Consider the following 22,766-nt stretch of genomic DNA (forward strand, 5'->3'; position numbering starts at 1 on the left):
ACTAGGACCCCAGCTCAAAATATTAAAGCTGTTATGCTTGGAATAGGTTTATCTTCAATAGAGGAAAAGGATCATCTTTACCTGTTTCGAAATTGTTACAGCTAAGTCAGTGCATGTTTTCATACACTGGAGACAGAGTTACTTTGGCTTACAGAGGAAATTACTAAAAAAAACCTATTTGCTGAACCACAATAGAATAGTTTCATGGGTTTTTACACGTTTTAACACATGCCAAAAACTTGGAAAATGGATTTTATTAAGTTTCAGCACAACCTCTTGTGCCCCAAAACAAAGCTGCTTAGAAGCACGAGTTATATTTTTGTGTTGCTTTAAAAGAAATCTTACTCCTGAGTAAGTGAGCTCATGAAATTTCCAAGGAAATTCCTTACCTTTGGTTTATCATCAGCAAGTCTTTAAGTTTAAAACACAGACATGCCTGTTCACTTGATCTCACTGGTGGACAACTTTAACCATATATGGTAGCTTTTTCTCTTTCTTATGCTTCCAGAGCAAGGAGATAACTATGTAAAAATATTTCTGAAGATCTGTAACACAAAGGAGATTTGCATTTTGCTAATGTCAGTGCAAATCAGAAGTCATTCTCTTGGAGCTGATTGAGCTGCATAGAAGTAAAGAAAAGAACTGGATTATAATTTCCAGTGAGCATTTCACTGCTTCCATGAACATGTCCTTTCTAATTTTCCTCACATTATGTTTGTTGCATTATAGCAGTCAGTGAAAGAATTAACATTATCCAGAATTTTCTGTCATAAACAAGACTTAATAAAAAAGTTGCAGAGCAAATTTGAAGGCTAAGACTTGTGTACTATTAATATGATGTACAGTGATTGCCTGTTGCTGACCTTGGCCTTTCTATTAACTTTCACAGAGAAGATTGCTCATAACAGAGCAAAATAAAAATTTTGTGGTTGGATATAATTTTCCCTCATCTTCATTTCCTTAGTGGATGGGGGCAGTGTGGGAGGCAGGTCCAATAAAAGCCCTACTGGCAAGAAATTGTATTAAAGACTTGAACATCTGAATTACAAACCTATAAATATAAACACTCACACATTTCCTCTTAGTGTCTCTGCCATTCATGACAATGCACCCACACCAGCTGTGCTTTCAAAAGTAGCTGCCCTTTGATGCTATGCCTTCCTGAGCTGTCCAGCTAAAGCCATGAAGGGAAAAATCCCCTTTGTTTCCTAGAAAACAGCTTGCCATCAACTTCTCCATGATCCTCTCACTTAGTAAAAAATGGAGATGGAGATGACTGACTTTTACCTCTGCTTGTTCAGCTTTGGAGGCGTAAATGTCTTAGTTCAGATATGAAACTGTGGGTTTGGGTGTTTTTTTCATTTTAGTCTTATGTGGTACCTCTGCTAGGAACTTCAAAGTCCTCTGCTACTTTTTTTCTGAATCTTTTAAGTTTTGGAAACAGTACCATGTATATTTCTTTAGGCCCGCAGTTCAAAAACCTGGAGATCACAGATCAAGTAGTAAAGGCTGTTAGACTTCTCCTTGATATCTGGTCTGCTTTTCTTTGTAGTTTTATTAATACAACCATTTTCTTCTGAATAGGAATGAGCACTCATCAGTGGATATTTATTACATTATTTAGAATGATTGTCAAGTTCATTTTGACTAAAGAAATGCAAACCTTAAAAAATACCTTTGTGTAATAGCTTATACTGAATACTAGCTGATCTTTTTTGAATTTGCTAATACTCAAGCATTGAAAAAGGAAGCATATAAGGCTAAGATGGATTACTGGAAATAAAATTGAGATGGGGGTGCAGGATAAGTTCACTGGTTATCAGAAGGAGAAATGTACATAAAATACAATCTAAATGTTACAGAGTTTCTAGTCATGTGGAGAACAGGACAAGAAAGATCTTCATTTGACGTCATGCACTCATTCCTCAGACTGTTCTGATTTTAGGAGTTTGAAATACAGAACTAAGATATTGGACCATGTATATTTTGTATATTCTGAAGCTCTACTATAAACTTCCTCACTTGCAAGAGAATGTACCCGATGTTTCATAATCACAAATACATAGTTATGGTTCTGTTTCCAGTATCTCTGTATCTTGGGCAAATAAATCAGTTTACAACATATCTGACTAATAATTAACATATACCGAGTCTTTCTAGAAAACCACAGTCTGCAGCTTTCTGTTCAGATTTTTTTCTGATTGCCAGCTGAAGGTACTACACTACAGTAAATGAACATTTGCTTACAAACTGAAGGACAACGAGCCCCAAAAAGGCTGCTAGAGGCACAAGAATGTGGCTCAAAATTCAAATATTGCTCTTATATTGCATTGCAAGTGAAGGTTTGATGGCAAAGCGGCTTGTTTCTAGAAGAAATTTGCCCCGAGGCCCTCACTCTGTAGAAGATGGTGGATTTGCAAAGTGGAACAGGATTAAAAGGAATCTGTATCAGGGAAGGTCCTGCAGGGTACGAGGCTGTTGCACAGGAAGAGATGATGACTGCAGCTTTAATATCGTCTCCAAAGCAGCTATATGTTACTGTGACCAGTACTGTACTTCAGGTTCTCCTGGCCCTGTAGACTGTTGTGCTGATTACTGGGATGTTTGTGACCACCCTGTTGAGCCCACCAGGTCAGATGAGCCTTGGCCGCCTCCAGCATTGGGTAGGTAGAAAGAAAATACTCAGTTGGCTTTAGTGCATCATGATGAAAATATACTTGGAAGTAGAATTGCTGATTAATCTTTAGAGTGCATACATCTTGAAAATGTGACTAAAGACATAGGGGACAAAGACCCTGAAGTATGAAACTGGAGCAAGGATTACACTTGCTGTTATTTCTCTGTCTCTAGGGACATACTTTTAGCATTGGTTTGATTATATTTCTCTAGGACAGGACCTCTGCTTTACTTGAAACTTCTCAGGGAATAACCTCATTGGGACAAAATTAGTATAATCTCATCACTTCAACAGAGCTTCACAGATTAACATGAGATGAATGGCAGGCTCTAAATATTTGTATCCATCGCTATGAACAAATCATAAAAAAACCTGAGGGTTATCCTGAGTGATACTACTCTGAGGGATTCTGCAGAAGTTTTGATACAGCATAGCTTTCCTGTGGGACACTGTTTTTCCTGCGGAACACTATTTCCTGCAACAGTTCGGATGAGGGAGTAGGTAGAGGGATATGGTTAGATTTTTGCCTTTTTTGTTTTCTTACTAGTTAGTTTGCAGTGTAAGTTCCAGGACTACTCTAAACTTACTCTAAATATTTTTAGAACTAGAGGTTGCAAAAAAAATGATCTGCAAACAGTTTATCCTCCCTTGGCTCCCACACAGGCCAAATCTCTGTTGGTGAGCAAAATCTAATACTGTGGATTTTAAGGCTTATATCTTCCTACTGTCAGTAGATGAAATCTGGCTGAAAATGTGGAGACTGTACCAAAATTTTCAAAAACCTAAAATCAACAAAAATACTATAATGACTTTTTAAACTGGTTCTTTGCAATAACCTTGCTGCTTGCATTCCAGCATTCTTCAAGAGGCTGTGCTCCTAGTCAGGCATAAATCTGGAGCCAAACACTATTAACTGGGAGTGACAGAAATGCTGTAAAACAAATTTGATTTTCCAAAGTGTTTCTAACCATCTAAAAGAATGTTCTGTGACTTTACGTAAATAAAGACATTCATTTCATATTTATTTGGTGCAATGGTGTGTATGATTTCCAACATATCATGGGTTTGTTGTCTTAGAGCTCTACATAAACATGTAGGTGCATTTCTGCTCGAGTTGACAGCCTGTGAGTCTCCTTTGACAATGAGTCTCATGGAATTGAATCACTACAGAACCTGTAGCAGTTTGCCATGTGGGCACTGCCATGAGTCTACCTCTCAAAGGTAGAAGTGTAACAGAAGGTTTAGATAAGGCAATAGGTTAGGAGTAACATCTTTACTGCTTTCTTAACCCCATTTTTTTTACATTTGTGTTCACTGTTTTGTAACTCCTGAACTCCATAGCTGCCAGAGGTAGCAATTATTCTATTCAAGCACTTTTATTTGTCCTAATCATGATCTTATACCATTATTTTATATGTAATCTCAAAAAAATCCTGTTTTTCTGATGTTTAAAGTGATGCAAAGTCTGCAGTTTTTAAAAATCTGTTTGGAAATTAATTGTGTAAGTAATTTTGAGGGTAAAATGAGTATAATAAAGCCAAAACACAGCAGATAAAAGAGCAACAAAAAAACCAACTCTAAAGGAATTTTCTAGAACAGGAATGTCTGAGGAATTGGAATGAGAAAAAAAGTAAAACAAAAAGGACTGAATACCTGGAGATTAAGCAAACTAGGAAGCATATTTAGAAATGACAGAAGTATATTAACTGACTTTTAGCAACTGAGATTACCCTTCTGCCTTAGGCTAAGAATTATTTAAACACCTGAAGACCACATATGCTGAAGTACTTTTTGTCTGGAAGATTTTGATCTTTTGATTGCCTGTCGTTTTGCTTTCAGAGCTTCCTGAGTCATATTTCTTTAAATAAACCAATAAACTAAAGTGTTTTACATGGGCTGCAATGTACTGCAATGAAAATGCTCAGTGCTTTATTTCTGGATCCCCACATATTCACTGACTTGGTGTACGGTAGAAACAAGCTATGTTGTGAGTTCTTCCATGGGCATGCACCACACTGGGGGCCAGTCTGGATTTAACTATGTGGAACTGCTTTGACTTTGCCTTTATGAACACAGTGTTCAGTATGTTTCAATGGCTTTCTCGTTTCAGAAGAAACTGCACATTCCTCCTGCCTTAGGTACCAAATACAAGTTCAGGAATTTTTTATTAGTACTATTTTAATGTTTGTTGTTAGAAGAACAGTATGAGTTTTATTTCTGGACTGTGTTTATTATTTATTTTCTCTTTTTGTTTCAATTATTCTGATGGTACAAGAAGCCCTGTCAGAATCCACACAGTGGGACTCACCCTGTTGATGGTATAAAAGTGACATTCAAAGAGTTTGCTAATCACTTTTAGGTGAAAGTCAGGGTTTAGCCTACAAGGGAGTAAACCTGAAGACATTTCCCTGACAGAAGTACTCTCATCAGTATTAAAGGCAAATGATTTAAGAGTCATAACACTATAAAAGCACTGGACTGGGAAGGAAGTCACCATTTATCAAATTCTCTTCTTTCCAATCATGATTTTCACAGAGTGAAATCCCATTCATAAAGTCATCAAGCTTTATGCAAATTAATTAATTTCCCACTTAATATATTATTATTCAAAAATAAAATATTCAGGACCAGATAATCTTGCTGTGTTCTCATGTGTCTTTTAACTTAGATATCTCTGCTCTCTGCCACTGATGCCACAGGCAGCACTCCTGGCCCTCTAAATGTTAATTTTGTTAGGCTAAAAAACTGCCTGATGTTAATCTTCAATTCCCTAAGCATACATCATTAGAAAGCTGCTTCTGTACCACTCCAGTTTTGCATTTTATCTTGGCCATGGGTGGTGAACCCTGCCAGCAGAGCTCACTGATGCTCTGTCCTGTCACTCGGATGCTGCATCAATGCTTCCTTCCCTCAATTTTTTTGAAATATCTTGCTTGAGGCCTCCTGCCAGCTACTGTCTGATGAAGACTTTGTGGTAGATTGTGAAAAAATGGCACTTCAGTAGTTTGCTTTGAGTATCCTCTGAAAAATATCTCAGATCTTAGATGATGTTGAATTAGAGCAGACCCTTTGGACCTCAGACTGCTTAGGTAGGATTTATTTCACCTACATCTATGCTAGCTACTGTAGCCTGCTGAACAGCCAACAGGGAAAAAAGGCCACTTATAGTTAATTCATCATCTCTAGTCTACTTCTGCACTTTATTATGAAATTAGATAGGGCTTGGAGTGCATATTTGTCTCCTGGCAATAGGGACATACAGATGTGCATGTGTCTGGGCAGAAAAACTCCAGCCCTTGCCATGAGAGGGGGATGGCCTTCCTCATACTTGTGGTGAGGAGAAAAGTTTGATAACCTGCCAGTTTGCAAGTCAATGCGATGATACAGTTTAAGCTTCTTGAAAATAGAGATGAAAGGAAAACTAAAAGGTTCTGACTCGACACTCTCCCAGTGGGGAAGGAACATGTTCTCTTGTAGGCTCACCTGTCGAAATGGGTTGGAAAAAAAAATCCATGTGATAAATTGTACAATGTTTGTTACTGACTCAATCCAAAGCCCTTTGCAGGCATTCTGGATCTTTATTCTACTGAAGCTTTGACAATCAAATGCACTGATAAAACAGTTTATGTGGAAGATCTTAAAACACACACAGAAACTTCTCTCAGGGAAGTGTTATCAAAGGAAAAAAATAAAAGGCATATATTTGTTTGGAAAAATCATCACTCAGTTTTATACTGGGTTTTAGAGAGTGTATGAGGCAAACATTTCTTTGGAATATATAATTGATCTGTCTATTTTTCAAAGAGCAATTAATCTTGCAAGAAAAAATATATTACAATAGATTTGGAATAACCACTAGTTTTTTAAATTCTATAACTGGAAAAACTTATATTTCTTTCAGTTGCCAAATAGAAAATAATTTTTATCAGAAATGTTTTCTTTTTATTACTGGAAAATAACTTTATTTGAATAATTATTTTGTTATTTACATGTAAGATAGTAATTTTTCAGTGAATGTTTTGAATCTGATGCCGATTTTATTTACTATGAAAGATAATGTATTTGGTAAAAAATTAAAATACATTAAACTATCTTCATTACTTGGAAAAAACTGAAAATATATATTGCTGACTTTCAACTAAGTGATTCAAACATACTACATGCAACCAATTAATTAAATAGTAACGAGTTTTAAGTAATTCACTTCAAATATTAATTTTTTTCACACATCTATATGTTATGTTGGCAGGTTGTTATAAAGATGGCCGATATTACGGAGAAGGAACAATAATTAAAGACAACTGCAATTCCTGGTAATGTTTCAGAGAACAGAAAAATGAATTTTATCTAGCATATGTCACAAACCAGAAATTAAGGTAGAGAGCATCCTTAAACCCATATTAAAGATGCAATCAAATCAAAATGGCTGAAAGAGCAGTGCTAAGTATTAAGATTTTGTGAAGGTAGGTTACACGCAACTTAGAAGAATGGCAGAGGGAAACCAGGGTTTCTAATCTAGATATGAATATTAGACTATTTAAATGTCCTCCTCACTGGCCTAATTCTGTTCCTGCTCAGTCAAACTTGAGTCAAAATGTTTTCAGTCTAGACTTGGCATTGACCTGAATGAAGACTAGATGTTTGTCATTACTGTTTATGGCATTCTTCCTCTCGTACTATTTATTTCCTAACGGAAGGATATATGTATGTATATTTATGTAGAAAAGGGATGAACTGTTTGAGCATCCCTTTCTTTGCCTTGGGACAGGAGCAGGCATTGCAGGCAGAGGAACTCAGCTGCCTGAGCCACCTCCCTGCTTTCCCTCTTCAAAAAACCAGCCGTGCACCTCTAGTCCCAGGGCATCTCCAGCAGCACTCAAATAGGGCTGGGGCTCCCACTATCTTGCCTTTAAGCCAGGATCCATGGAGGAAGGTGTCTATGGCCACATGGCTCCTTTCTGAATTTTCAGAATGAAACTTCCTCATAACATCTCATTTTTGAGGAATTCAACATCAACATTACAGGACATTGCCCTTTTTCCTTGATTTTGTGTCACAAAAATGGAAGCAATTTTTTTTCAAATATGACCTTTCCCACCAGCTGTAAAGCTTCCCACCTTGTTCCAATAAGGATTCATTAGGTAGTGAAGCAGGAAGAAGTGGCATTATCTTTTCATAAATACTATGTGACTATTATATTGTTTACACTTTTTTTCATCCATCTCCCTTCTGTTCTTAAAGTGCATATTTCTCCTTTGACAATTCGTGTTTTGCTCAATGGTGTTCTTGTCCTTTCAGCAAATGTTTCAACAGTCTCTGGAAATGTTCAACAGATGTATGCCTTGTTCGCCAAGAATTAATTCAGAACATCAATTCTGGAGATTATGGGTGAGAACCCTTTCATTTTAAGGTTTTGTTATAAATCACTCTATTGTATGTATGTGCAATTTACGAGTTATGCAGTCCTACCAGCCCCTTCCTTCTCTAGTAACATTATAGCAATTTGACAGTAAGTGTACATTTCTGAAACTTTCCTAAATAGCTGGCAGATAACACAGTTTTAAATGGAAAGATACTGAAAGTCTCATGCTGGTAAGAGTTATTGTAAACATTTATCTAAAACATTCTCCAAACTTAGAACACTTTTTTTCTCTCAAAACACAATTATGTTATGGGTTTACCTAGGTAGGCCTAAATTTAGGCTTTGGATTTCAGACTAGGCCTGGGACTATCAGCGGACTTGAGCTGGGCGGGGCCAGCTGACAGCTGACTACTGGCCAATAGTATTCCATACCATATTCCGACATCATCTCAAAAGTATAGGAGCTGGTGTGGGAGTGGCTTGGTCAGTTGCTTCAAGCTGTGGTCCCGGGAGGATGCACCGTGCCATCCCAGGAAGGATGGGGAGACTCAGGCCAGAGCACTGGCTTACCACCATATTATCTTAGGGAAGTAAAATGTTTGTTCTTAATCTTTCTCTCTGCTTAGGTCTGTCTCTGGGGAATTGAGTTCTCTGGAATGATTTGTAGTTAAAATAGTGGAATTTGTGTTCACTGGGGAGTGGGAATTTATTTCTCGTTATTTCTAACTTGTGTAAATGTGTATTGTAGTTTCCTTTTAATTTTCTCTTTTCTGTATAAATATACATGTAGTTAGTTTAAGTTTAAACCTAGTTTGAGGGAATTTTATCCCTTTCTCCCTTTTCTCAGCTGGGAAGGGGAGGGAGACAGACTCTGTATTGGCCAGCTGGCATTTTGCCAGGTCAACGCAAGACAACATCACCTTCCCTTATTCTTCACATCATTTATAACTTGGGATAGATATTTTAAAAAAGTCTTTTTTTTCCTCCCTTAAGAGCATTATTCCACATAACAGGAGTCTAGGTAGCCTTGGAAGAGGAGAAGAAGGACCCAGTAGGGGACAAAGATATCAAAACTTTGTGGGGCTAGATGTTTTGCTTGCCAACAATCTCATTTCCCCTAACTAGTGAATAGGAATTAGGGATGCTCTAGTGCTGAATCTGTGCCTTGGGGGCTGCTTGCTGCACACAGACAGATCCTCCATAGGATCTGAGGTGCTAAATTCACCAATGAAGCCTGCCCAGATTTCAAGCTGTGGTGACTGCTAAAACACTGAGATATTTAAACCAACTGAATTAGGATAAACACCTAAATAAGGCACCTGGTGCCCTTAACCTCTTTTTTCTTAGTGGTGATTGGTGAGCTTTGCTTCAGGGTGGTTAAGCTGACTTGAGATATGACTTCTCCAGGTGCTTGCACTTTTCACTGACTACAGGGAGATGAGTAATGTGGTGCCCCCTTAGTGTGCCATGAATCCCATCTCCTTGTTCTTCATAGACAAGCATAGAAGGAATGGGTAGAGCGAATGCCCTCCCTTCTGATTCAGCTCTTATCCATTAATAAATTTCACTGTGTTCCAAAGATGTATGGCTGCAATGATATTTTATTTCTGTGTTTGTATATAGATTGCAGGGTTAATGCTACAATCTGAGTTGAGTCTACCTGAGAGTAGCACAGGAATACTTAAAAAGCCATAGGGAGCCCTTTCTCTCATAGTGGCTATTGGTGTAAAACTTGAGGCAGAAGGTGTCAGCTTGGTTTTCTACTGGGTTCAACAGTGTCTCACTGCTGATGCACTACAGCTGGAAGACAATATAATTCACTACATGAAGCTGCTAGTTCTCTGTGGGCATCTGACCTGAAGCACAATTTGAGCATGATTTCAAGACAACAGTAGTTGTTTTGACTGAGCCTCTTGTTTTCCAGTACTGCTCTGAAGTATCACATGCTCATCTCCTGCAGGCTTGCGTGATGCTGACCCCAAATCACCGCTATTCCTATATTGCTATGCTGCTCCATCCTGCACTGATTCGCAGTTGAAGAGCTGGTAGTAAATATTTTCTCATGTGTATTGAATGCAAGGTTTTGAAATGTAATTTGGAAGATTTATTTATGGATGTTTTTGCTAGTGGTACTCTTATAAAGGAGCAATGTATTAATGGGAGGGGTATCTCTAACATGGATTTTATTTGGTTTTTTGTCTATGAGGAAGATGGAAAGCTGAAAACTACAGTCAGTTCTGGGGAATGACAGTGGAAGAAGGTTTCAGAAAGCGCCTGGGCACCTTCCCTCCATCTTATTCTTTGCTGAATATGAGAGAAGCTCCAGTAAGTTTCATATTATGTGGGAATACAAATACAGAAAATTATAAGAGTATGATTCAGAGTTTTGACACTAAATGCTTCCATGTTGAATATGAAATTCTCAGAATAGTTTTGCAAGCCATACACTGTCTACCAAGAAATCAAACAAGGAAGGAACAAAAGCAAATACTAACCATTGTGAAGGTCTGCACCAATATTAGTTTATCCTTGTGGTTCGGTTCTTTAAGATGGCTCCGTACTATCCCCTCCATTTACTAGTAATTGAACACATAGCTGTAACCATAAAAAAGTAAATCTAGGCATAGTTCATTAAGGCTAGCAGCTGACAGTAGACAGCTACCTTTGACAGAAGATGTGGAGACTTTTTTGGGGTTTTGAACAAATGGAAAGAAAAATTATTGGATTCATGGCAAAATCTGGGAAACATATTAACACATTTACAGAGGCCTAAGTGTGAAAAACTTAGTGAATTTGTAATGAAAATGTTTCCATTAAGCTTCACCTGTAACTAGGTGACAACTCCAAATAGAGTAAAAGAGATATGGAAGATGAAATTCAGAAATAATGACTTTTTAATATTTTTCAGACACACTTCAAACATTAATGGCTTGACCTTTAAGTGACTTTGTTGAGTACTAATTCACCTGCAGGCCAATGTACTAGTTACTGTGTATGAACTGATACCAATTAAATGTTCATGCGTTCTCTGGGATTATTACTACCTTTCCCATTTTGCAAGTGAGAAAACTTCAAGTACTTTGCCCAAAATCATGTATTTGGTTGATAAAAATGCTACAATTAACATTCAGAAGTTTTGGGCTTGTACTGACCTGATTTAAACCTGGCAATCTGCTAATGTAGAAAGAAAACCATAGCTACCTTTCATTAAATACAACCTTTTTTTTCTCCTTCTTTAAATAAAAACCATTTCTTTAGCATGCTGCTGATCTATTATTTAAGCAAAAATTATGGTTTCTGATAAGTAAGAGCATGTTGTTCTGATTATTTTCTACTATCCCTTGGGGTAAAATTGAGCAATGCACTTTTGTGTAGAAGGGGCCTCTTAGTCAATTTCATGGAAAAAAAAACAACCCAAGGATGTTGGCTTTTCAGTGTTAACTTCTGTACATGTACAGCACAGTTTTCATTCTCATCAGTGTTGAAAAGTTTGAATGTAGAATAGAGACTTTTTAGTTGTTTCCTTGACTGCCATATCCAACTGCAAATACAACTTCATAAGATTAATTCAAATTAAACATTGTGACAGAGCTACATTTCATCTTAGGGAAAACACAAACTTCTTGAAGTAGCTCACATAGCTTTCAAAAGCTTTGCTATTAATTCACGACTATACCTGCTCAATAAGGCGATGCTTCTGTCTGGGAGGAATGTTTAACATGATGGCACATTAGACTACCTAAAAGACAATGATATAGAGCAAGAACTTAATCCAAACTGAGGACTCTGTTGCACAGTATGGTGAGACCTGAACACAAACCAACAGCTAAATGTAGCACTAAAACGGTGGGATTCCTGGCAAAGCTGAAGCTCCTCAATCTGAGAAGGCATTTTCACTGCAGGAGAGAGTGTTATCATTCTTGAAGTTCTGTGTAGCACAAGAATAACTGCCATGCCTTTAAAATGCGTTGTGATACACATTTCATGGCATTCTGTCAGTACATGTTCTGGCAAGAGGTACATTGCAATGGTGGGGTCTGCACTCCCAGAAACAAGGTGCTCATGTAAGTGCCAGCTTGGAAGAAAATGAAATACACAATTCACCAATAAGGTACTATTTTTCTTTAAGTACCAAAGAAGTCATAAAGATAATGTGAAAGCAGAAAAAGTACACCAGCTATTCCACTGATATGTGGCTTTTTGCAATAAAATAGCTCAGCAGGGTAGTTATGCAAACTGAAGGTCATGAATGCTCATTTTGTGTACACAAAGCAAGTGATGTCCAGAATTTTTTTCCTACATTAAGAAAAAAAATTGCTTTCCCTCAGAAAAACTATTTCTACTTTTGTGAATTCAGTTATTTTTGGCCTTTTTTCTCTGACTGGTCATCTAACTTTTCTGAAGAAGTTGTAATTGAAGTTCGAGTGCTCTTTTCTATCCACTTACCTTTCTGCTTTGGCCAGGCTGCTAGGCTTCACTGCAGAGAGTGCATATGAATGTTTAAAAATAGTTCACCAGTCATTTTGCTGATTGCCTTGTGTCGTCTGATGCTGGTTCATGGAGCATACCTTGAGAAACAGTTGCCTAGACTTAATATTTGTCACAGAGCAGCCATGTTCTCAATATCGGGTTAACAATTTTTCAGACAAAAAGCCAATGTTTCTGGCTACAGGTCATTCCTACATTTCTAAATGACAAGGTTAAGGGTTAATGAGTAATTTGCTCTGGGATTTACAACATGTGGCTAATAAATACATTGGCAGTAGTTCAGGAATACATAAAGTAACACATTGTCACAGACTGAAGATCTGTTTAGAATTTTGCTTTTCTCAACTGCCTAATTTCTAGCATTGTAAGCAGCCTTTGTCCACATAAGTGTGCTAAACAACATTTACCAGATTTTGCTTATTTACTGGCTGGTAGTGAACAGTCTCATCATGTAAAAGAAATTTTATTTTTCTGGGATTTCTCCTGCATGTTTCATCTTTAAAGTAAATCTTGAGCTTGTGCCTGCTCACTAACAATGAACATAATGATAACTTGCCAAGTTGCTCTTTAAGTTAACTGCTTCTTCCTGAGTGCCATTTCATATTGCAAGTCCCATGTATATAAAACCAACTGAAAAAAACAACTTCTGAAAGTGATTAACCAAAGTATTGAGATTAATATTTTACCACGGTTTAAAAAATTGCTGGCTGGTTATGGGTGGAGGTGAAATTTTTAAAATTGTTGAAGTGACTGAACAGCTTGCAGTGTGCTTTATTGGACTGGGGACTCCCAGGCTGCACCTAGTGAATCAAGAAGGACTGGGTTGGGCATACACATAGACTGTATCAAGCTGCATGTTAGGGCTGTATCCCAATCTAATGTCAGATTGATTGTACCTGAGGTACAATCTTCTTTTTCCTTACTCACTTCTTCTCAATGGGGGGTTTTCTGTAGCAAATCCAGGTGTACATGCTGGATGGGGCAATGCTGTTTTGCAGTGTATGTACAAAGTGATCTTGATACAGTCAAAGTGGTAAAATATGTTCCCCCAAAGAGTCCTGAAATAGTTTGAGAGAGCTGGTCTCAAATATTTAAATCATCTTAGCAAAAGGTGTGTAGTTTTATAAATCACATAAGCAATTTATAAAAATGGTGCAGCAAGGATATACAGAATTAAAAGATAACTAAATTGAAGTAAAATAATAAAAGAATTTGAACAGGATAAAAGCCATTGTGCTTCAGGGTTTCAGCCTACTTATGAGAAAGAATCATCAGTAAGTGTTTTGCTTAGGAACAGATCATCATGCTTTGTGCATTGTATTTCCCTCTGAAACTGATGTTATCAACAATTTTTTTTAAGACAAACTGATTGAATGGACTAATATTGCAATTCTCTGTGGCCATTCTTATTTCCCTGCACTGCATAATCAATCATTCCATAAAGTTAAACAGGAAAAAAAAAATGGATCAATGGTTTTGATATGTTGAACACAGAGCAGATTATTAGCAGTTGTACCAGATGGTTCTTGCATATGCAAATATTTCTTCAAAGCTTAGAGGACTTTGCAGGAAGACATAAATTAAGGCTGAGAGATGGAGGTGCCAAGAATGGCTGGCCAAATGGCTTTAGTGAGCCAACCACGAATTTTCATCAATTCACCATCAGATTGCAAAGCAGAAGGAAAATCACAGGGTTTTGGTCTGGAACGATAATAAGCACTGGAGATTGAAAAAGCTCTGTGTAAAAGACAAATCAATGATACACTGCACTAATACCTCTCCTACAGTGACTGAAATTTTCTACCTACAGCTATGTGTCAAGGAGAAGAGGGTAACAGATATTGCACTCTACAGCTACTCATAGCAGAAGGCTTTTCTTTCAAAAAATCCAGCTGGGTCATACTCTACATATTGCATAGGGAATTGTTGTTTGAGATAAAAATCGGAGAGAAACTGGACAGGTCATTCAGGGTGGCAGTTGTGGAGCTCAGCTCTCCAGCTCAGCTATTACAGTGCTAGAATGCCCCTTATCTCAGGGGGTCCACAGCACCCAGCCATGGGGTAACCACCAAAATGTTGCTCAGGAAGTCAATGCTTTGCTTCCTCAGTTTAAAACTTAAGAATTTTATAAATAAAATTAGGGTAAAATTTAATATAAAAATATGAATTGAAGCAATCTTCTATATTTTGTTTTAGGGAAAGTCACTTCCAGAAGAAAAGTTTCCTGCAATTTTTTCAGCCACTTATGAGTGGCCTGAATGGATTCATGATCCTTTGGATCAACGAAACTGTGGAGCATCCTGGGCTTTTTCAACTGCAAGTAATATTAATTTTTTGTCCCTTTAAAAGTATCACTGATGCTAGATATGTAATGAAAATTTGTAGTGATTAGTAGTGAAGTAACCTCAGCTTGCTTTTCATGTTTTATTAGCAAGTAGCAACATTTTAAATTGCTACAACTTTCCCTCTGTGTTGTCCCAATTTCTTAAAAAGTCCATCTTAGCTGCAGAATTTTGTTTGCTTTTCATAATATTGTGTAACATAGGGAATTTTTTTCTTATGTGACAGAAAGAAGAAAATGAATTGACTGATGCACTTTATTGTAACTAGTAAATTTTTTTAACATAAAAAATCCTCATGTCTTGTCTGTCCAACTACATGCTTGACTTGAAATCATAAAATGGGTAGGCTTTAATTTCTTTATATATATTTATATTTTGCTGCATTTAACAGTGTGCAAGCCTTGCAACTCAAATGAATTGGGTATAATATTTTCAAATTTTATGAGAATAAAACCCTGAAACTGCTCAGATGTTTGTGGAAAAAACAATCTTTCAAATTCCCTAAGCAATGTCAGTAATGTAATTCAAGCTCATGTCCAACAGCCTCTGCCTTTATGAAAACTGGACACAGTGATCACTTTCTCCAAAGAAGCTAAAAAAATCAGTTATGTACATTGGTCTTGTAATAAATCTCAGTGCATATTGGGATATATAAAACTAGAGAAAAAAATTGCGCAACCAATCTTATGACTCAGTTTGGCCAGTGGGTTCTCACTGGTGCAGGTTTCTGGAACTGCTTCATTAAATCACAGCAGTAAGAGAAGGAAAGGACCATTTAGGCCAGCTAATCCCAGCTCCCTGAAAAAGCCAGACTGAACATGCTCTTCCAATATGTCTTGTCCACTGCAGTTTTAAAAAGAGAAAACCAATAGAGCTTTTAATAGCTCTCCTGATAGATGAGTGTGGAGATGTACAGAGATCACTGAAGGAAAGACTTTCTGGGTATTTTCCCTTTCATGAGCAATTTTTAAAATTTTAATTTAAATAATTATTTTCAAATTGCAAGATTAATTGTTGCTCAATGAGTAGACGAGCACAGCTGTGTCTTTTTTTTAATTGTGAACATTTTCTGGAAATATTCCAAGACTTTTCAGTGGAAGGCTTGTATAACTATGAAAATAAATTCATTATCATGTGACATCTCACAAAAGCCCAAAACACAGTTGTTGTCACATTCCATCAGCAGATTCACTTTTCTGAAGTCTTGCCCAAAGTTTACCAAAGTTAGTGTTGATTTTGATGGAGCTTTAGATTTCACAAGATTTTTAAAGTTTATTTTCATGTTCAAAAATGAGGGGTTAAAAGTAAGAAAAATATAATTTATTCACAGATAATGGCTGTGACTGGGGCTTAATGATTGTTTCATTGTCATTTGATAAAAAAGTAGGAGTAGCTTAGTTTCACCCACACTTAATTAACCTACTCTGCCTTTAAATCAGTGCATAAATATACAAGTACTAAGAATTATGACTGTCTGATTGAATTCAAACATTTAAGGTGTTTAACCTAGAAGGAGAATTTTGTATAAGGGAAGGCACTTTAACACAAACATCTTGCAATATTCTTTCCAATAAAAACAATACCTCTTTTCAGTATTGAATTTTCTTCTTCATAGGACTGTTGATTTTTGCTTTTTTTCCCCCTCAAAAAAAAAACCAACCCCAAAACAAACAAAAGAAAAGTAGAAAAGATAGCAAAGAGATTTGGAGACTCAGCTGCAGAGAGCTGGGAAAGTATTTGCATCTTCTGCTGAATTCAACCAGATATGAATATGCATTTACAAATATGATAGAGACTATAGACTAAATTATGTAAAAGCCTCATTTGATGTTTCAACATGCAGGACTTTACAATAACCAGTAAATCTTCAGATTTGTAGTATTACAGCAAAGTTGCTCATGACACTGCAGTTTTACAATTCTCTCTCTCAAAAGTCTGTGCAAATTATATGGGTATTGTTTAGTGAGGATATTCACACAGGCAGAAAATATTGAGGTTCTATTTCAGTCCCCTTTTCACAATGACAAATGTGAAGTTGTGAGTAATTGAGTAATTATTTTGTTTTGATAATAGAAAATTCATTTCAAAACAGGTGTTGCAGCAGATAGAATAGCAATTCATTCCAAGGGGCAGATCACAGACAACCTTTCTGCTCAGAATTTGATCTCTTGTGATACCTGGAATCAACATGGATGCAATGGTGGAAATATTGATGGTGCTTGGAGATATCTGAAAACACATGGGTAAATATTTTATCTAGTTGTTTAGATTATTTTAACTTGAGCCAGTTGCTTAAGTTCCAATAAGACAATACCATAAGTGGACTCAAAACTCGGGATTCTTAGGATATAGACTCTTCATGTTAAACAATCTTGAGTAAGCAGCCAGTTTCATGGGCCCACATTGTGAATATTCAAAAGAATTAAACAATTTCCTCTAGGGTGCAATCTGCAATTATCTCATCACAAGTTTTTTCCAGAATGCAACACACTATCAAGGACTGTACCTAGATCCTTCTTCCTTCAGGCCAGTCTAAGGAAAGGTAACAGGTGTCAAATTCCACATGGAGAGTTAGAGACTTTTTAAAATGGCATATAATCATTTCTAGAATCACAGGATGACTAAGGTTGGAACTTTCAAAGGTTACCTAATCTGATGTTCTGCTCAAAGCGTGACTAACTGAAATTAGATCAGACTGTTCAGGTGATGGCCCTGGACACATTTTGAGTATCTTAAAGGATGGAGATTCCACAACCCTTTTTACAGAAGGTCACTTTTTTTGACCACTCTTGTGGTCAAACAGTGTTTTCTTATATCAGCATTTTCCTCAGTGCAACTTATGATAGTACCTTTCAGCTTTTCACTGCGCACCTCCAGGAGCTTTGTTCTGTCTCCTCTATACCTCTCCTTATGTATTTGAAAACAGGAATTAGATTCTCTTTCAGCTTTCTCTTCTCTAGACTGAACAAGTCCAGCTGTCTCATCCCTCTCAGCTCCACTCCCCTCAGTGCCTTCCACTGGACTTGCTCAGTTTATCAGTGTTTATCACATTACTCTATCTGTGGAGTAGTAATTTGAGTAGAATAATAATTTTTCACTATGTCTTGGCTATGGTCTTGATAATACAGCCCAGTATTGATTGTCTGTATTTGCTGAGAGGGCTCACTTCTAACATACGTTCAACTTTCTGTTTATCAGGACCTTGTGTCCTTCTCTGTGAGACAGTTTTCTACACAAGCCTGCCAGTACCTGGGCAGTTCTGGCTCAAAGGCAGGATTTGCCATCTGTTTTTGTTGAACTTCATGATATTTCTGTCAGCTCATTTCTCCAGCCTGTTAATACAGCTCTGAATGGCAGCCATGCATACAGGTCATTCCCCACCACTTTTGCATTCTCCACAAACTTGCTAGGGTTGCTTTATATCCCACTGTCCAGGCTGTTAATAAAGATGCAAGAGTGTTACTTTTGTGTTGACTCCTGGGGATTGCCACTAGGAAACAGACACCCGTCATTTTGATCTGTCAAACTTTCAGCATGCCAGTCCACAACTGACCTTGTAAGCAACTTATCTAATCCAATAAACTAGAGGAACACCACAGGAAACCATGCTGAAAATGTTGCTAAAGGCAAGGTAAAAGATATATACTGCTTTTCTTATTCTCCTCTGAACCAGTCATTTCATTTTGCTCAGATCGTCTCACCATCTCATCATTACCTGTCATGGTAAATCTGTGCTGCGTGTTCTCAGTCAGCTTCTTGAACTTTGTGTGCCTGGAAAGGGCTTCTAGGAGAATTTCAATAACCACATTTTATATACTATATAATTAAATCCTGCTGGCTTTCGCATTACCAGAATTTTTTTTTGTCCTTTCTGTTCTGCACCAAAGTCAATTTCCTCTTTCTTTTTCATGCAATCTCATCCCTTACTCTGTCTTTTATGTATCTGAAACTGACTGACAGAGAGATCTCAGGTGTGCTTCTTGTCAACTTTTAATTTTAGTTAAAAAACAAACAAATGAAGCAAAAGAATGTCAGGTGTGATGCATCATATTTGACATGGCAGCCTGGGGATACAGGTTTAGTCACACGGACACAGTATACAAATGATCACCCTGCTTTCTGCAAGTGTGCCAAACTATTTCTGATCTGACAAAGATTTTTGTATTGTTATGGGGAGAGTTCATACCGAGTGCTCCTCAGTCTTCCTCTCTCACGGTTTAAATGCTAAACTAGATTGGATCGAGGTTTTGAGTGAGAGGCCATTTGGGTAAGTAATTCTGTCTAGCAAAGGCCCCTCAGCACTTCATGGGGTAAAGCAAAGGCTCCATTTATGAAGAAATGAAAGTTCTAACTTGACAATTTACCTGTAAATAATTTTTAACTGCAATAATTTTCTGCAGCTAGAAGAACAGCCTCCTTTTAATCAGTAGCTCATGCTCTAAAGAGAGTAATTACAACTCCCTCTCACTGGACTGTTTGCTTGACTGTTAACGACAGAAGCACAAGAAGTGTTGGTGTAGATAAAAGAGGAGGTGAGATTAATTTTAATGAGCATTATCTTGACAACAGTTGGTGCAAGTTATTTTTAGAGGAAAAGCTATAAAGAACACAGCAGTGGGACAATCTCCTTGTCTTCTATTCCCTCTGACTCTTATCCCTCTATGGGCATAACCACCATGAGCCCATAATAAGATTCTTCCTATACAAGCAAGTAGTATTATTTTCACCTTAAGCAGTGTGGTTAGTGACAGTCTGTTCTGTAGAGGCAGTTTAAGTGTAAAAGAGTTAGGTTATTTTTATAAGGAGAGCAAGACAGGCTGAAGCTATATGAGCCACTTCATTATCAACCTGGTTGTACCCACGCAGGAGCTCGTGCTGGTGTAAATGCAGTAGTGCGAGGATTGACCTGACTGAGTAACAGTGTGACAGTGGTGTGCAGAGCAGGCTTTATGACTGATGTAAGCCTAGAAACATACAGCCACATCAGCTCACTGTAGCACAATTCTGAGCTGTCTTTCCACCTCCACAGTCCCAAGTACTTGCATGTTGCTCAGCCTCATGGTATTCACAAGCCTTTTGCAGGTGGCTGTCTGAGTAAAGAATCTGAAGAGGAGTTTTGAGAACCATTATGAATTTTTTGAAACTACATAGCTCTCTGATAAGTCTCAGCAATACAAGATTATTTCCTTAGTCATTTATTAAGCTTTTTTTTCCCCCATGGATTTGGCTCCAACATGTACAGCATCACTGTGCTCTTACAGACCTTTGCCCACCACCCATTCTTATCCCCCATCATTGATTTGTCATCAAAGTATCAGAGATGAAAGTATTTCTATTTACATATTTTTGTAAACATTTCTTCATCCTGATTTTCTTTCCTCAAGTTCAAATATTTCAAATTCTATTCCAACAGTTCTAGATACAAATGAGCATCTTAAGGGAAACATTCAAATATCTTTGAGAACAGATACTGGAATAACACAAGAACAGCTATGCTAGGTCCAAGCAAGGGTACATCTAGCTTAATATTTTGTCTCTGACAGTGGACAAGAGCCAATAATTTCAATAACAACAACAACAAACCCCTTTTTGATTCACTGGACTGATAATTGAATAATTTTTGCAGCTAAACCCCATAATTCATAATCTTTTACCTTTGACAATGAAAAAACCTGAAATTTATGGCATAAGAGTCTGAAGTGTCTTTTGAATGAGCCCTCTGAAATAGTGTTTGCTTCCTCACACTTTCATGTATTTTTATGGACCATTATATTGTAATAATTTCCTCATTATCTCCATATCCTGCAATAGGGAGAAAACACATTGATTTTCTGTGGGGCCTTGTAAATATCTGCAGTAGGTGTTCAGTGGTGTTTTAAAGGTTCTAGTTTTCTTATTTCTGGACTGTGCTTATCTCACATTTTTGACACATGTTCAGAAAAACTGAGTGCTGGCCTAAACTCAAAGTCAGTGAAGTCAGCAGGAGGCTTCCATAAAGCTCAGTGTAGTTAGCCCAGTGCTGAGACCTGACTTTTCAGAACCACTGAGGACCCCATTAACAGTGAAATCTGCTATAAGTGGAACTGAAACACTGTGTAACTCTTTATCTCTGTCTTCCTCCATTAATTAAAGAATAAATATATATTCTATTTCTAATTATTATTAATTTTAGGTATTTCAGCTAGAAGCCATATTATGGGGAAGTTAAAAGATTGAGGAAGAAACATTTCATTTTCAGGTAGTATAAAAATTATACTCTTGGATGCAAATACTGGTTCTAACAAGGGTTTAATCTGATTTGTACCTTGTGCTCTTACCAGTTCCAGGTTATGAAAAAGATATTGTTGTTTGTTTATTTTGCCAACTTGCTAATAACATAGCCTAATGTTCTGGATTATTTTATCTCACAATTCAAACATATAAATGCAATAAAACAAAAAAAATTCTTTAGATTGAACACACAAACATGACTTCAGATGAATCTTGTCAAGAACGTATGAACACAACAAGAATCCTCCTGCTTCTCTCTGTATCCTGCTTGTTTCTAATATTGTTTTTGTATGTGTCTCTCTATTTGTCCATATAAACATACTCACATCTATTTCTATTTTCTCCTATGACTCTTATGGCAAGGTCTTCTCTTTCAAGTGTTTTTAATGTTTACTGTTGTGCTGGTGTTTCAGCATGTGCAAACTCATGTTTCATCAAAAAGCTGTTAAATTATGTCAGTCACTACTGCAGAATTTGTGGTGGGTGGAAAGATTCAAGTGTGACTGTTAGTTCAGAACGAGCCATCATGTCTGGATTTACCATGCGGCTCCAGTGTGCTACTACATCTTTTGGTGCTTCACTTATGTAGACATAGAAATAAGACCAATCTGTGCAAAACCTGTGAAAACTTCATTGGGACAATCCAACTGAAAGGAGGCGAAAAAATCCCTACCCAATTAATTAATTTTTCCTCTGTTGTTTCCCTCTGAGGTGTTTCTAAGTACACAATAGAATCATAGCATTCTTTATACTGGGCTGTTGTCACGTACTCCTGCCCTGCCTATGCTGGATTGTTCTCTAAGGACTGTATTTCCTCACCTTACCTGCCTTGCAGGCTTGATTGCACTTAGCAGGAATCCTGTATTTCTTTCAGAAATCTATCATCAGTGCTGAATAGAACAATTATGTATATAGAGTAGATACATTTTATAGACATTTATATATGTGTACATATATAAACCAAAGATGTACTTCTACTCAACAGTAGAAACACTGCATAATACATTTAAAAAGTAAGTAATAAAAACCTGTGTGTGTTTGGCATAAATACTTCCCATTCCCTCTTGGAAATCTGTGAATCCAGAACACTTTTGGATGTTCAGAAGGGATTAAAACGGGTTGTCAGTGAACAGATTGAAGACCTAAGCAATAACAGCTTAACAACCTTACAACCTTAGATGGTCCATCCCTTTTCATCTAAGCAGAATTAGTTTTGAAGCTTCTGGATGTGTGTGGTCTTGTTTGGGCAGAAAGAGTTTGGTAAGAAAAAGACATTCTCCTCAGGGCCATTTTTTCTACCAACAAATGCTATGGGAAAATGCTATGTCTTATTAAAAATAGCTGAAATACATATATGGGCTCATCTTGTAAAACTCCTGACAACTAAGTATATGCAGGCAAACATGATTATACTTCATATTGTGTAGAAATAAAGTTTCCCACAGATTCAGAAAGTTCAGTATAATTGATGAGATACTTAAATACATATGTTTTTATAGGACTGCCTATTTTTAAACCTTTTGCTTCAGTGAACTATTTAATTACTCTCTTTAAAATAAACTCTCTCATAGGACTCCATGGCATTAACATGGCAATGTGCACAGTGTTTCAGAAATACCTAGCAGTA

General features: G+C 37.1%; 1 protein-coding gene across 1 annotated transcript in view; it reads left to right on the forward strand.

Annotated features, from left to right (window-relative positions):
- Positions 1-2,206: 2,206 nt before the first annotated feature.
- TINAG (tubulointerstitial nephritis antigen) overlaps positions 2,207-22,766 on the forward strand; it is a 45,035-nt gene continuing 24,475 nt past the window's right edge. Inside the window, exons 1-6 of the mRNA XM_071548483.1 lie at positions 2,207-2,663; positions 6,927-6,990; positions 7,976-8,065; positions 10,250-10,364; positions 14,724-14,847; positions 16,962-17,112. Coding sequence (XP_071404584.1) covers positions 2,294-2,663; positions 6,927-6,990; positions 7,976-8,065; positions 10,250-10,364; positions 14,724-14,847; positions 16,962-17,112 — 914 coding nt within the window. The 5' untranslated portion in view covers positions 2,207-2,293. The remainder of the gene's footprint in view (positions 2,664-6,926; positions 6,991-7,975; positions 8,066-10,249; positions 10,365-14,723; positions 14,848-16,961; positions 17,113-22,766) is intronic.

This window comes from Pithys albifrons, chromosome 2, assembly GCF_047495875.1.
Source record: "Pithys albifrons albifrons isolate INPA30051 chromosome 2, PitAlb_v1, whole genome shotgun sequence".
NCBI classification, from domain to species: domain Eukaryota; kingdom Metazoa; phylum Chordata; class Aves; order Passeriformes; family Thamnophilidae; genus Pithys; species Pithys albifrons.